At 44.7% G+C, this 13,729-nt stretch overlaps 1 protein-coding gene across 1 annotated transcript in view; it reads left to right on the forward strand.

Moving 5' to 3' along the window:
* The window catches only part of LOC106583883 (exportin-6), a 78,778-nt gene that overhangs the window by 34,780 nt on the left and 30,269 nt on the right, over positions 1-13,729 (forward strand). Inside the window, exons 6-12 of the mRNA XM_014168507.3 lie at positions 7,474-7,551; positions 7,818-8,340; positions 11,937-12,063; positions 12,341-12,450; positions 12,874-12,982; positions 13,198-13,290; positions 13,593-13,662. Of these exons, the coding sequence (XP_014023982.1) occupies positions 7,474-7,551; positions 7,818-8,340; positions 11,937-12,063; positions 12,341-12,450; positions 12,874-12,982; positions 13,198-13,290; positions 13,593-13,662 (1,110 nt within the window). The remainder of the gene's footprint in view (positions 1-7,473; positions 7,552-7,817; positions 8,341-11,936; positions 12,064-12,340; positions 12,451-12,873; positions 12,983-13,197; positions 13,291-13,592; positions 13,663-13,729) is intronic.

Below are 13,729 nucleotides of genomic sequence, written 5' to 3' on the forward strand. Positions count from 1 at the left end.
TTGAAAAGAATAATGGGCAAATGTTGTACAATTCATGTGTGAAAACCCTTAGACTTACCCAGAAAGACGCACACCTGTAAAAGCTGCCAAAGGTGATTCTAACATGTATTGACCCAGGAAGTTGAATTCTTATCTAATGAAAATATATTAGTGTTTTATTTTTTCTCACAAATGTATTTTGTGTAGATTGTTGACATAAAATGACAAATGGTATGACTGTCACGTCCTGACCAGCAGATGGAGCTGTTGTTGTAGTTTTGGGGTCAGGACGTGGCAGTCTTGTGTGTGTGATTGTTCTGTGTTGGTCTTGTGACTCCTGATCAGGAACAGCTGGGGATCGTTGTTCCTGATTGGGAGTCATATATGTAGGAGTATGTTTGTCACTTGGTTTTGTGGGTAGTTGTTTTTGCACTGCGTGTTGTGTGCCTGCAAAACTGTTCCTGTCTTATATTTTGTTTGTATTGTTAAGTGGATGCTCTACTCCTTTATTTTTATTAAAGATGAGTATTCACATACCTGCTGCGCCTTGGTCCATTTCCACAGAAGACAGCCGTTACAGAACTACCCACCACCAAAGGACCAAGCAGCGGAGAAGAGGAAAAGAGGCAAGTGAGGGAGGAATGTTGGAGGCAGCCCCAAGAATTTTTTAGGGGGGGGCACAAGGGCTATTTGGCGGGGCGAGATTACAGCCCCAGGCCAGCTCCCCGTACCCTTGTAGGGCAGACTGGACAGGTCCCGTGCTTTGGGGTTGGGGCTGTGGTGAGGCCTGGGATTTTCAGGCCGGTAGGCAAGGTACCAGCGCCCCGCATGTGCCAGGGCGAAGTAAGCATCGAGCCGGAAGGGGTGATGCCAACCCTGCGCTCAAGACCACCAGTGCGCCCTTTCGGTCCGGTGTTTCCCGCCAGACGCACTAGCATGGAGGTGCGTGTCTCCGGGCTGGCACGTCCTATACCAGCCCCGCGCATCAGGAGTCTAGTGTGTCAACCCAGCCTCGCCAGTCAACCATCACCAGAGCTGCTCGCCAGTCAACAGTCTTCATCAGAGCTGCCCGCCAGTCAACAGTCATCATCAGAGCTGCCCGCCAGTCAACAGTCATCATCAGAGCTGCCCGCCAGTCAACAGTCATCATCAGAGCTGCCCGCCAGTCAACAGTCATCATCAGATCTGCCCGCCAGTCAACAGTCATCGTCAGAGCTGCCCGCCAGTCAACAGTCATCGTCAGAGCTGCCCGCCAGTCAACAGTCATCGTCAGAGCTGCCCGCCAGTCAACAGTCATCGTCAGAGCTGCCCGCCAGTCAACAGTCATCGTCAGAGCTGCCCGCCAGTCAACAGTCATCGTCAGAGCTGCCCGCCAGTCAACAGTCATCGTCAGAGCTGCCCGCCAGTCAACAGTCGTCAGAGCTGCCCGCCAGTCAACAGTCGCCAGAGAGGTCAGACTGCGCTGAACTGCCGGAGTGGTCGGACTGCGCTGAACTGCCGGAGTGGTCGGACTGCGCTGAACTGCCGGAGTGGCCGGACTGCGCTGAACTGCCGGAGTGGCCGGACTGCGCTGAACTGCCGGAGTGGCCGGACTGCGCTGAACTGCCGGAGTGGCCGGACTGCGCTGAACTGCCGGAGTGGCCGGACTGCGCTGAACTGCCGGAGTGGCCGGACTGCGCTGAACTGCCGGAGTGGCCGGACTGCGCTGAACTGCCGGAGTGGCCGGACTGCGCTGAACTGCCGGAGTGGCCGGACTGCGCTGAACTGCCGGAGTGGCCGGACTGCGCTGAACTGCCGGAGTGGCCGGACTGCCCTGTTCTGCCGGAGTGGCCGGACTGCCCTGTTCTGCCAGAGTGGCCGGACTGCCCTGTTCTGCCAGAGTGGCCGGACTGCCCTGTTCTGCCAGAGTGGCCGGACTGCCCTGTTCTGCCAGAGTGGCCGGACTGCCCTGTTCTGCCAGAGTGGCCGGACTGCCCGGTTCTGCCAGAGGTGCCCGCCTGCCCTGATCTGCCAGGGTGCCCGGCCTGTCAGGATCAGCCCGAGTGGTCCTCCTGCCCTCCGGTCCGGCCCGAGTGGTCCTCCTGCCCTCCGGTCCGGCCCGAGTGGTCCTCCTGCCCTCCGGTCCGGCCCGAGTGGTCCTCCTGCCCTCCGGTCCGGCCCGAGTGGTCCTCCTGCCCTCCGGTCCGGCCCGAGTGGTCCTCATGCCCTCCGGTCCGGCCCGAGTGGTCCTCCTGCCCTCCGGTCCGGCCCGAGTGGCCCGCATGCCCTCCGGCCCGGCCCGAGTGGCCCGCATGCCCTCCGGCCCGGCCCGAGTGGCCCGCATGCCCTCCGGCCCGGCCCGAGTGGCCCGCATGCCTTCCGGCCCGGCCCGAGTGGCCCGCATGCCTTCCGGCCCGGCCCGAGTGGCCCGCATGCCTTCCGGCCCGGCCCGAGGGGCCCTCCTGCTCTCCGGCCCGGCCCGAGGGGCCCTCCTGCTCTCCGGCCCGGCCCGAGGGGCCCTCGTGCTCCCCGGCCCGGCCCGAGGGGCCCTCCTGCTCCCCGGCCCGAGGGGCCCTCCTGTCCTCCGGCCCGGCTCGAGGGGTCCGTCTGCCTGGCGCAGCTATCGGCTCCACCGAAGTGGGCGACGCCGAGGGTGGAGCAGGGTCCACGTCCTGCACCGGAGCCACCTCCAGGATAGGTGGGTTGGGGAGGGAGGGTGTAGCACAGTGCCGTCGTTGACGGCAGCCACCCTCCCTTCCCTCCCTTATTGTTTAGGGGTTATTGTTTATGGGTTTTGTTGGGGATTTTGTTTGTTGGTGGTTTTTCGTTGTTAGGTGCATTCCGGGGTCTGCACCTTGAGGGGGGGGTACTGTCACGTCCTGACCAGCAGATGGAGCTGTTGTTGTAGCTTTGGGGTCAGGACGTGGCAGTCTTGTGTGTGTGATTGTTCTGTGTTGGTCTTGTGACTCCTGATCAGGAACAGCTGGGGATCGTTGTTCCTGATTGGGAGTCATATATGTAGGAGTATGTTTGTCACTTGGTTTTGTGGGTAGTTGTTTTTGCACTGCGTGTTGTGTGCCTGCAAAACTGTTCCTGTCTTATATTTTGTTTGTATTAAGTGGATGCTCTACTCCTTTATTTTTATTAAAGATGAGTATTCACATACCTGCTGCGCCTTGGTCCATTTCCACAGAAGACAGCCGTTACAATGACAAAGTGGGTTGTGGGAAGTTGAAGCTCATCAAGGTTAAATAAAAGATCTACACAATAAAAAAAATACTCAAATACTCAAATGCTATTTAGAGAACAGGAAAAAACAAACAAAAATTACCCCGGACATTAGTTATCACCACAATATAAGATTTAAAGGTCTGTGGAACGGCATATATAATGTTAACCAGTACTAAAACATATCATAAATTGACTCATTTACTTGTGGAACAGTGAAACTTCAAATGCTGACAGCCATAGCTATTTCTTTCACCATAAAATTGCACCTTTATAATAAAAGATTACAAGCATCTATCATCGCATTTGCAGACTAATGTAATATAGGCTACTATTCCTAATGTGAGGAGTATATTGCATAGTCATTATTTATGTTAATAATATAACCCAATCACTGTTAGCAAGACACAGTTCTGAACAATGCCTTCCTTAGCGCGTAGGGACAGAGTAGGCCTAAACGGAGACCATTCATAGCATGGGGAAAATGTGGCATTTTATAAACCCTAACCAAATGGATCGCTCCTACGGAGTGAGTCACATGGCCATGGCTTGCTTTATAAAACAGGTAGACAGGCATCGAGGGACCAAAACAACTTTATTAAATGCAACCATCTAATCTAGGCCTGCGAAAAGGGGAGACACACATTTTACAATACATCCATCTAACCTGGAGGAGGAAATTAGTGTTGCCAAAAAAGCTTTCCAATGGTACTGATTTGAAGGATAAAGACAGTGAATATGTGCACACTCACAAGGAAAATATGGCAGATGCTCTCCACTGGTGCTAGTAATACAGGCTACTGTTTGGTCATTTGGGAGTTCAACATTTTGATAACTATGGACAGATTAGTATTTTCTTTGTCTTCTCTTTTCAGCAGTAACCATTTACTTTCTAAACAATTTTTTCCTACGATTGTATTTAGAAATATTTCAATAGGCCTATTTATCTGCTTTTCACTGGCCGATGCAACTCAGCCTACCAAATAGCTGATTGTTATTTGCCGGGCGCGGTGCCCAAATTGCGAGTTAAAACAATCCACAGCTACTTTTTAAAATAATCTAATGATCCTCTGTGGCCAAATCATGCACTCTGGGTAAGTATTTTGAATTATTTATTCATGTGTAGGCACGAGTAATTATATAACACATTTTGGCAAATTCAATTTGCCCCTAGACTATGCCGTCATCAATGTGAAAGTAACCGGTGCATAAAACAGCTAGCCATGAGGCTTACGAGGCCAAGTTCAAATGCTGACATCAAATTTAAAGCAATTGGCGCACTGCCTAAACGGCTGACTGGCAAAGCAAACTCTGGCACGGTCTCTGCTCTCTTGTGAGAGAAAGGGGCGCAGGCTGGCAGCTTCTCCCTGAGAGATGCTCAGCATCATCCTAAAGCCAGCCACCCAATATGTTAAACAGCTGTTGCATTTTAATCGGGATTGGAATGATTTTATTCAACTTTTTTGTAGCTTTATTCTACATTTTTGGTCTTGAGCTAGGGTATGGCGACTGCCATACCCAACTGACGCCCCTGAATTGTATGCATTTTGCCATGGCTAATGCTGTGTCCTCTGCTCAAACATTATAGCAAAATCAATGGGCATATGCTCTGAATGCCCAGTTTTTTACATTTTCTATTCTACCTAACTTTAGCTTTTATTTGATTGTTAGTGCTCAATGGTATTATACAAAAATAATAAAAATGAAATGTATATATTACGTCTATCTTTTCTGCATGCTTTCTATCTGGTTTTGGTGGTTTAAGATGACACAAACTGTTTTTTCATCCCAAAAATTACCGCTTAGATCGCCTGCGTAAGAATTTTCTATGTAGAAAAAACAATCTAATTAGCTCCGATGACTGTAATTTCCTCCATATTAAAGGGATAGATTTTGGCAATGAAGCCATCTATCTACATTTCAGAGACGGATGAACAGCTAGCATGCTAACTGTTCCTGTAGACTTAGTTTCTCGAGCCTGTGCTAATGACTATCTATAAACTTCCTTCATACTAGATGCAGACATGAAAATGGTAACCATGATGGTATTTTGTTGCAGCTAACGATATTCATAAAATACTTATTTTTCACACAAAAAATCTCCCCCAAATTATTTTTTTTCTTTATAAAAAAACAAAAAACAAAGGCGGACTCCCCTGCAGTACCTCGGGCCGCAGACCCCAGTTTGAAAACCCCTGGCCTAGGCTATGCACAGCCTGTTACTCCATCCAGCTCCTCATCATCAAAGATCAGAAACACCGGCCAGCCAGCTCCAAAAACTGTTTGTTTTTTGTTTCTGTGTTATCGTCTCTTTTATTTTGTAACTAAGTTCAGCTTAGTAGCTAGGTCTACTGTGTAGGGCTGACATCAATTACTTGACTGGTCGATTGTTTGGTCGACCTCAATGTTTTATTTATTTTTTCATTAGCATATATACAGTTGAAGTTGGAAGTTTACATACACTTAGGCTGGAGTCATTAGAACTCGTTTTTCAACCACTCCACACATTTCTTGTTAACAAACTATAGTTTTGAGAAGTTGGTTAGGACATCTACTTTGTGCATGACACAAGTCATTTTTCCAACAATTGTTTACAGACAGATTATTTCACTTATAATTCACTGTATCACAATTCCAGTGGGTCAGAAGTTTACATACACTAAGTTGACTGTGCCTTTAAACAGCTTGGAAAATTCCAGAAAGTTATTTAATGGCTTTAGAAGCTTCTGATAGGCTAATTGACATAATTTGAGTCAACTGGAGGTTTACCTGTGGATGTATTTCAAGGCCTACCTTCAAACTCAGTGCCTCTTTGCTTGACATCATGGCAAAATCAAAACAAATCAGCCAAGACCTCAGAAAAATAATTGTAGACCTCCACAAGTCTGGTTCATCCTTGGGAGCAATTTCCAAACGCCTGAAGGTACCACGTTCATCTGTACAAACAATAGTAAGCAAGTATAAACACCATGGAACCACGCAGCCGTCATACCACTCAGGAAGGAGACGCGTTCTGTCTCCTAGAGATGAACGTACTTTGGTCGAAAAGTGAAAATCAATCCCAGAACAACAACAAAGGACCTTGTGAAGATGCTGGAGGAAACAGGTACAAAAGTATCTTTATCCACAGTAAAACGAGTCCTATATCGACATAACCTGAAAGGCCGCTCAGCAAGGAAGAAGCCACTGCTCCAAAACTGCCATAAAAAAGCCAGACTACGGGTTTACAACTGCACATGGGGACAAAGATTGTACTTTTTGGAGAAAAGTCCTCTGGTCTGATGAAACAAAAATAGAACTGTTTGGCCATAATGACCATCGTTATTTTTGGAGGAAAAAGGGGGAGGCTTGCAAGCCGAAGATCCCATCCCAACTGTGAAGCACAGGGGTGGCAGCATCATGTTGTGGGGGTGCTTTGCTGCAGGAGGGACTGGTGCACTTCACAAAATAGATGGCATCATCAGGTAGGAAAATTATGTGGATATATTGAAGCAACTGCTCAAGACATCAGTCAGGAAGTTAAAGCTTGGTCGCAAATGGGTCTTCCAAATGGACAATGACCCCAAACATACTTCCAAAGGTGTGGCAAAATTGCTTAAGGACAACAAAGTCAAGATATTGGAGCGGCCATCACAAAGCCCTGACCTCAATCCCATAGAAAATTTGTGGGCAGAACTGAAAAAGCGTGTGCGAGCAAGGAAGCCTACAAACCTGACTCCAAACTTGACACCAGCTCTGTCAGGAGGAAGGGGTCAAAATTCACCCAACTTATTGTGGGAAGCTTGTGGAAGGCTACCTGAAATGTTTGACCCAAGTTCAACAATTTAAAGGCAATGCTACCAAATACTAATTGAGTGTATGTAAACTTCTGACCCACTGGAAATGTGATGAAAGAAATAAAAGCTGAAATAAATAATTCTCTTTAGTATTATTCTGACATATCTATTTCTTAAAATAAAGTGGTGAGCTTAAATGTATTTGGCTGAGGTGTATGTAAACTTCCGACTTCAGCTGTATACAGTACCAGTCAAAGGTTTGGACAGACCTACTCATTCCAGAGTTTTTCTTTATTTTTACTATTTTTACCATTACATACTGTATTTGATAACATTCTGCTCCAGTCATTACCATGAGCCCGTTTTCCCCAATTAGGTTGCCACCAACCTCCTATGATCTTTACCAACCCCCTTCTTTCTCTCCCTCCCATCGCTCTCTCTGTTCTGTGGGTTCTAGTGGTGTGATATGCACACATCCATAATAACACTTCTCTACATTTCTACCCTGCAGGTATCCTGGAGACGATTTGGGATAAGCACAGTGTTACGGCTGCCACCCCCCCTCCCTCTCCCACCTCAGGAGAAAGTGGTGAGAATGTGGGCTGTAAATCAGGTTGTTCACACCCTTTACGGATCTGATTCGATTGTATAGACTGGCTGTAAGTAGGTGATGCTACTGCTTTCACCAACCCAGTTATCTCAGATCAATAAGGGGGAGTGAACAATGGGGGAGGAGACAACTGTGCTAAGTGTATTTGTGAAGGTTGTATGACTATGTGTATGAGAAAGGGAGCGGGGGAGAGAGAATGTTAATCCGGCCTCTCATTTGCTCTCGTCCCCCCCCCTCCCTTTAAGGAGATTTGCTGGGCAGTCTATTGCAGGGCACCCAGTACTCCAAGCTGCTATCCCAGCCCATCCCATCACTGGATGATGACAGTGAACAGTTGTGCTACCTAGCTCTAGAGTGTCTAGCCCATCTATTCAGCTGGATCCCCCTTTCTACCAGCATCACCCCTTCCCTCCTCGCCTCTATCTTCCACTTTGCCCGTTTTGGCTGTGACCTGCGGGTCAAGCCCAAGACTCCCCCTTCCATTTACTTGTTGTCCTCGTCCAATGGCGAGCATGCTCCCCCTGCCAATGGCGGTGCTCGGCCCGGGCATCAGACGGGAGGTGGCAGCGGCAGGCAGGTGGACAGGTCGCGGCTGGGAGTGCTGGCCATGACATGCATCAACGGGCTGGTGTCCAAGAACTGTGTGCCACTGGACTTTGAGGAGTACCTGCTGAGGATGTTTCAGCAGACTTTCTTCATGCTACAGAGGCTGACAAGGGAGAACAATGCACACACCATCAAGAGCTGGCTGCAGGAGCTGGACGAGAGGTATGCCCACACATGGAATTAAATAGAACACATACAGTACCTTCAGAAAGTATTCACACCCTTTGACTTTTTCTACATTTTGTTGTTACAAAGTGGAATTAAAATTGATTTGTCATTTTTTTCCCAATGATCAACAGAAAATACTCTTTCAAATTGGAAAAGAAATTCAAACATTTGTAAAAAAAAAAAAAAAAACATATATGGGAAATAAAACGCTAATATATCTTGATTAAAAAAGTATTCAACTCCCTGAGTCAATACATGTAAGAATCACTTGGCAGTGATTACAGCTGTGAGTCTTTCTGGGTAAGTATCTAAGAGATTTCCACACCTGAGTTAAAATCACATTTTATTTGTCATATGCGCCGAATTTGCCCATTTTATTCTTTTCAAAATTCTTCAAGCTCTGTCAAGTTGGATTGTTGATCATTGCCATTTTCAGGACTTGCCATAGATTTTCAAGCAGATTTAAGTCAAAACTGTTACTCGGCCACTCATGAACATTCACTGACTTCTTGGTAAACAACTCCAGTGTAGATTTGTCCTTGTGTTTTAGGTTATTATCCTGATGAAAGGTGAATCAATCTTCCGGTGTCTGGTGGAAAGCAGACTGAACCAGGTTTTCCTCTAGTGTGTTTAGCCCCATTCCATATATGTTTTATACTGGAAAAACTCCCCAGTTCTTAACGATTACATGCATATCCATAACCCGTGATGCAGCCAGCACTATGCTTGAAAATATGGAGAGTGGTAGGTACTCAGGACAAAATGCTAATTGCTTTTCCACATTTTTTGCAGTATTACTTAAGTGCCTTGTTGCAAACAGGATACATGTTTTGAAATATTTTTATTCTGTACAGTCTTCCTCAATTTCACTCTGTCAATTAGGTTAGTATTGTGGAGTAAAGTAACTACAATGTTACAATGTCAGCTTTGTCCTATCACAGCCATTAAACTCTTAACTGTTTTAAAGTCGCCATTGGCCTCATGGTGAAATCCCTGAGCAGTTTCTTTCCTTTCTGCCAACTGAGTTAAGAAGGACGCCTTTATCTTTGTAGTGACTGGTGTATTGATTAGGGCAGACCCCATTTAGTCAACTGGTCGATTGTTTGGTCGATAGGCTGTTGGTCGACCAATATTTATTTCGTCGAGTAGTCGCAATGTTTTTTTGTTGTTTTCATGGTGCACAGGAAACCTGTCTGATTCGTTGCGGAAGCCACAGGCATTGCACAGTCCATCACTCTAAGATGTGATGCAGAAAATGTATATGGTTGCCTCATGCAACCGCAATATGTCGGATAAAGCAATTTCATAGATTTGGACAGGAAGCACCTGAGCTCAATTTCGAGTCTCATAGCAAAGGGTCTGAATAATTACGCAAATAAGGTGTTTCTGTTTTATTTTTTGATTAATTAGTAACATAACAAAATGTGGTAAAATCAAGAGGTCTGAATACTTTGGCCATATTGCAATATTCAATATTTTTTTTAATGTTAAATAGCAGGCTACATCAAATGACCATTGCTTTTAGGGGTGGAATCGATTATCCTGATTGGATAAGAAGTACTTTAGTTACAACATACTTACACAAAAAAATACTACACTGAACAGAAATATGAACGCAACATGTAAAGTATTGGTCCCATGTTTCATGAGCTGAAATAAAAGATCAGAGAAAAGTTCCATACTACACTGAACAGAAATATAAACGCAACATGTAAAGTATTGGTCCCATGTATCATGAGCTGAAATAAAAGATCAGAGAAATGTTCCATACTCACAAATAATCCAGGAGGAGTATTTCTGTCTGTAATAAAGCTCATTCCGATTTGCTAGGCTTGGCTCCCCATTGGGTGGGCCTAGCTCCCAAGTTGGTGGGCCTACCCATGGCTGTGCCCCTGCCCAGGCATTTGAAATCCATAGATTAGGGCCTAATTAATTAATTTCAATTGAATGATTTCTTTATATGAACTGTAACTCAGCAAAATCTTTGAAATTGATTGTTGCGTTTATACTTTTGTTCAGTATAATAACACAGTAACTCACTGCTTAAATATAACAGGTCATCAGTGTCCTGGATTCCACTTTCTACATTCTGTTTCTCTGTTGGCATAGTGTTTTGACAGCTACACCAGATGCATTTCATGGAGAAAGCATATAAAAAAATTAAAAAACTTGACATGCTTTTTTCAGGTGTCTCTATAGTCTTAACTTTTGTCTAAGTTAACAAACTATTTAACATTTCAAGGAAATGAAGTCAGTGTAAACTTTATTTAAGTGAGCCTTTTGTGCTGCTAACACACAACTTCTGGTGCATCAAATACTTTATCAGATACCTCTTTATTGTCATTAAGTGCATCGGATTGCTCGGGTTGTAAGCACAGGTAGACTTTTTAGAGGGGGAGGGGGCTGGGGACAGGCTTTGAGAGGAGTGATCAGTGCATGACATGGATATAAAGAGTAACGGTACCTATTTCAGTCCACTTCAAGTCTGCTATTTCTGTTCAGTGCAGAATTTGAATACCTCAGCCCCTAGAATCAAATCAAGTAGCTGGCCAGTGCATACAAGATTTGGTTATTGGTTCAGAAATGTAGCCTGAGACTTCAATGCAATGTAGAGCGTGACCAGTATGGGGGCAAGTAGCCTTTGGGTTACTGGGTTGGGCCAGTAACCCAAAGGTTGCTGGTTCGAATCCCCAAGGCAACTAGGTGAAAAATCAGTTTGTGGCCTTGAGCCGGCCAAATGAATAAAATGTAGAAATGCACCAATTCCAAAGTTTTTCAGCTGTGGAACAGTTTTCTGCACATATTGAGGTCCAAAAGAAATACAGGCCCACAAAGATGGAATCAGCATTCAAATCCTATCATTTGAAAACTAAACTTTGATTAAACTAAAGAGGCTAGACAGGATCTTGGAAACAAAATTGCAATTTTCTTTTTTAGACCTTATGTTTTGGATTTGATGTGTCAATGTATGGCTCATACATGCATAATATCTGCAGTCCTCTCAGATTCCCAGGGGAGAAAGTCACAGAATCCTGACATTCTAACCTGGCGTCATTTAGGCCCAGTGCAGTGCACAAGACCTGCATACTCGTTCCTGTCATGTAGGCACGCTCTGAAGCAAAAGGGTTAAGAATGCAAGCGGGATAAAGGATACAATTTCTTTACATTCATTTATGGTTAATCAAACATGTTAACGTAAATATCTCAAAAGTACCCGTTTAGATTTAGTAGATGTTGAGTGTTAAACAATATACTCTACAAGTCCATTTTCAGAGTGGGCTCTCGTACTTATTGTTTATGAAAACACACTGCTTTTGAAATTTTGAGCATGGTTTAGTTAGAGCATGTGATTCAATTTAAATTGAGTGTTTTAGAAAAATGTAGACAGATGTCTGAGGGACAAAAAGACATTCTGGTCATGGAACGACCCACATCTGACGTTGTACACAAAACTACTGGCTGGAATTATACAAAACCTTTTTCTCCATCCATTGTGAAGGCAGGTATGAAGGCCAATATCAGTCAACCAATATATTGGTTTGGCTCTAATGCAAAGATATATGTGGCACTCTCTCCCTCTTTGTCTGCAGTTATCTAGAGAAGTTCACTGACTTTCTGCGCCTGTTCGTCAGCGTGCACCTTCGGCGGATCGAGTCCAACGCTCAGTTTCCTGTGGTGGAGTTTTTAGCCCTGTTTTTCAAGTACACTTTCAATCAGGTAGCACATTCTTTCAGACATTTTGTTTATTTTCTACATGTGCCTTTACGCTGCTCACAGGGGCTGCTGACACTAAAATATTCTATGGAAATTGTGGCCAAATACTTGCATAATGTTCAAGTATGTGCGTACTGCAGTATCGTATACCGCAGTTGGGGAAAGATTAGAGAAAAAGATGGCTTCCATAATAATATTACCTAGTTTGACTGTTGAGGAATCAGAGACCTCTATCATGTACTGTAGAGAAAATGACTGCTCTTCTATCCTATTGTTCTAGCCCACCCACGAAGGCTATTTTGCCTGTTTGGACATCTGGAGTATCTTCTTGGATTATTTAACCACTAAAATCAAAAGTAGGCTGGGTGACCAAGACAGTGTGCTGAACAGGTATAACTGAATGGCTTTAATGTCATTTTCAGTGTTGCTCTGGTTCTACTTGTATATAAAGCAAAGGAATTTGGATGTACTATCAAGAACGTCTTCTGATGCGTGAAACATTTATGGATCAGTGCCTGTAACGCAAGGTTCTCCAACTTTGATTTTGTAGAGCTACTGGTTGTGCAGACTTTTATCCCAGCCCATCACTTGATCAACACACCTGATTCAAGTAATCATAGTATTCAGTCTGGGATTTTATCAGCGGAATATGTCTTACTGAAGGGCTTAAACGAAAGCTTGCACACCCAGTAACTCTTGAGGGCCAGAGTTGCTATAATGTTTTTAATATGGTTCTGTCGTTAGTTACTAGCCTCTTGTATGGTGCTGCTTCTTCTATTGGCCGCTAATCTGGCCGCTTGTGCTGTTCTTCAGGTATAAGGATGCTTTAGTGCTGCTATTAAAAGAGGTTCTCAACCGAATCCAATTCCGATATAATCAAGCCCAGTTGGAGGAGCTGGATGATGAGACCCTGGATGATGATGTAAGAGGCTTTACTTCTCGCACTGCTTTCGTCAGTATTGCTGAGAATTATATTTGTCTGCACCTTTATTACCTAGTGTGTTGAAGGAACATTTTGTTGTCCCCATTATATCATACATATTACAACAGTGTGTATACACACACACACACACACACACAGACTGCTTGTTTTTCCTCAACCTGTATCAATAGTTTCACTCTTTATGCTTACCATAGCAACAGACTGAATGGCAGCGGTACTTGCGGCAGAGTCTGGAGGTTGTTGCCAAGGTGATGGAGCTGCTACCGTCCCATGCCTTCGCCACGTTTGTGAGTGTTCTCCTTGTTTCTTCTCATTTTATATTCCTGGAAAAATACCAAAAAGGTCAGCACACTGTGATGCTCCTAATTATTAAAATGTTAATGATTTTAAAGGGGGTATTATGTGCAATGAATGTGCCGGCCTTTTTAGTCTTGTTCATGTATCACCTTTCACCCTGCATTCGTTTAATGTGATGTGCTTATGACAACATGACATTATCTTATATCTTCAAGACTAAACGTCTGACAAACATTGATTTTGGAGTTAAATATTTCATAAATCCCTGACTCCTAAACCATTTCTCTCTCAGTTCCCTGTCCTTCAAGAGGACTTGGATGTGTACCTGGGTTTGCAGCAGTTCATCGTCACTTCTGGAAGAAGTGAGTGAACATTTTTGCATGAGACATTTTATTAGTCATATGCACAGAATACAGAGGGGTGTTAATG

Source organism: Salmo salar, chromosome 23 (assembly GCF_965601325.2).
Source record: "Salmo salar chromosome 23, fSalSal1, whole genome shotgun sequence".
Lineage (NCBI taxonomy): Eukaryota > Metazoa > Chordata > Actinopteri > Salmoniformes > Salmonidae > Salmo > Salmo salar.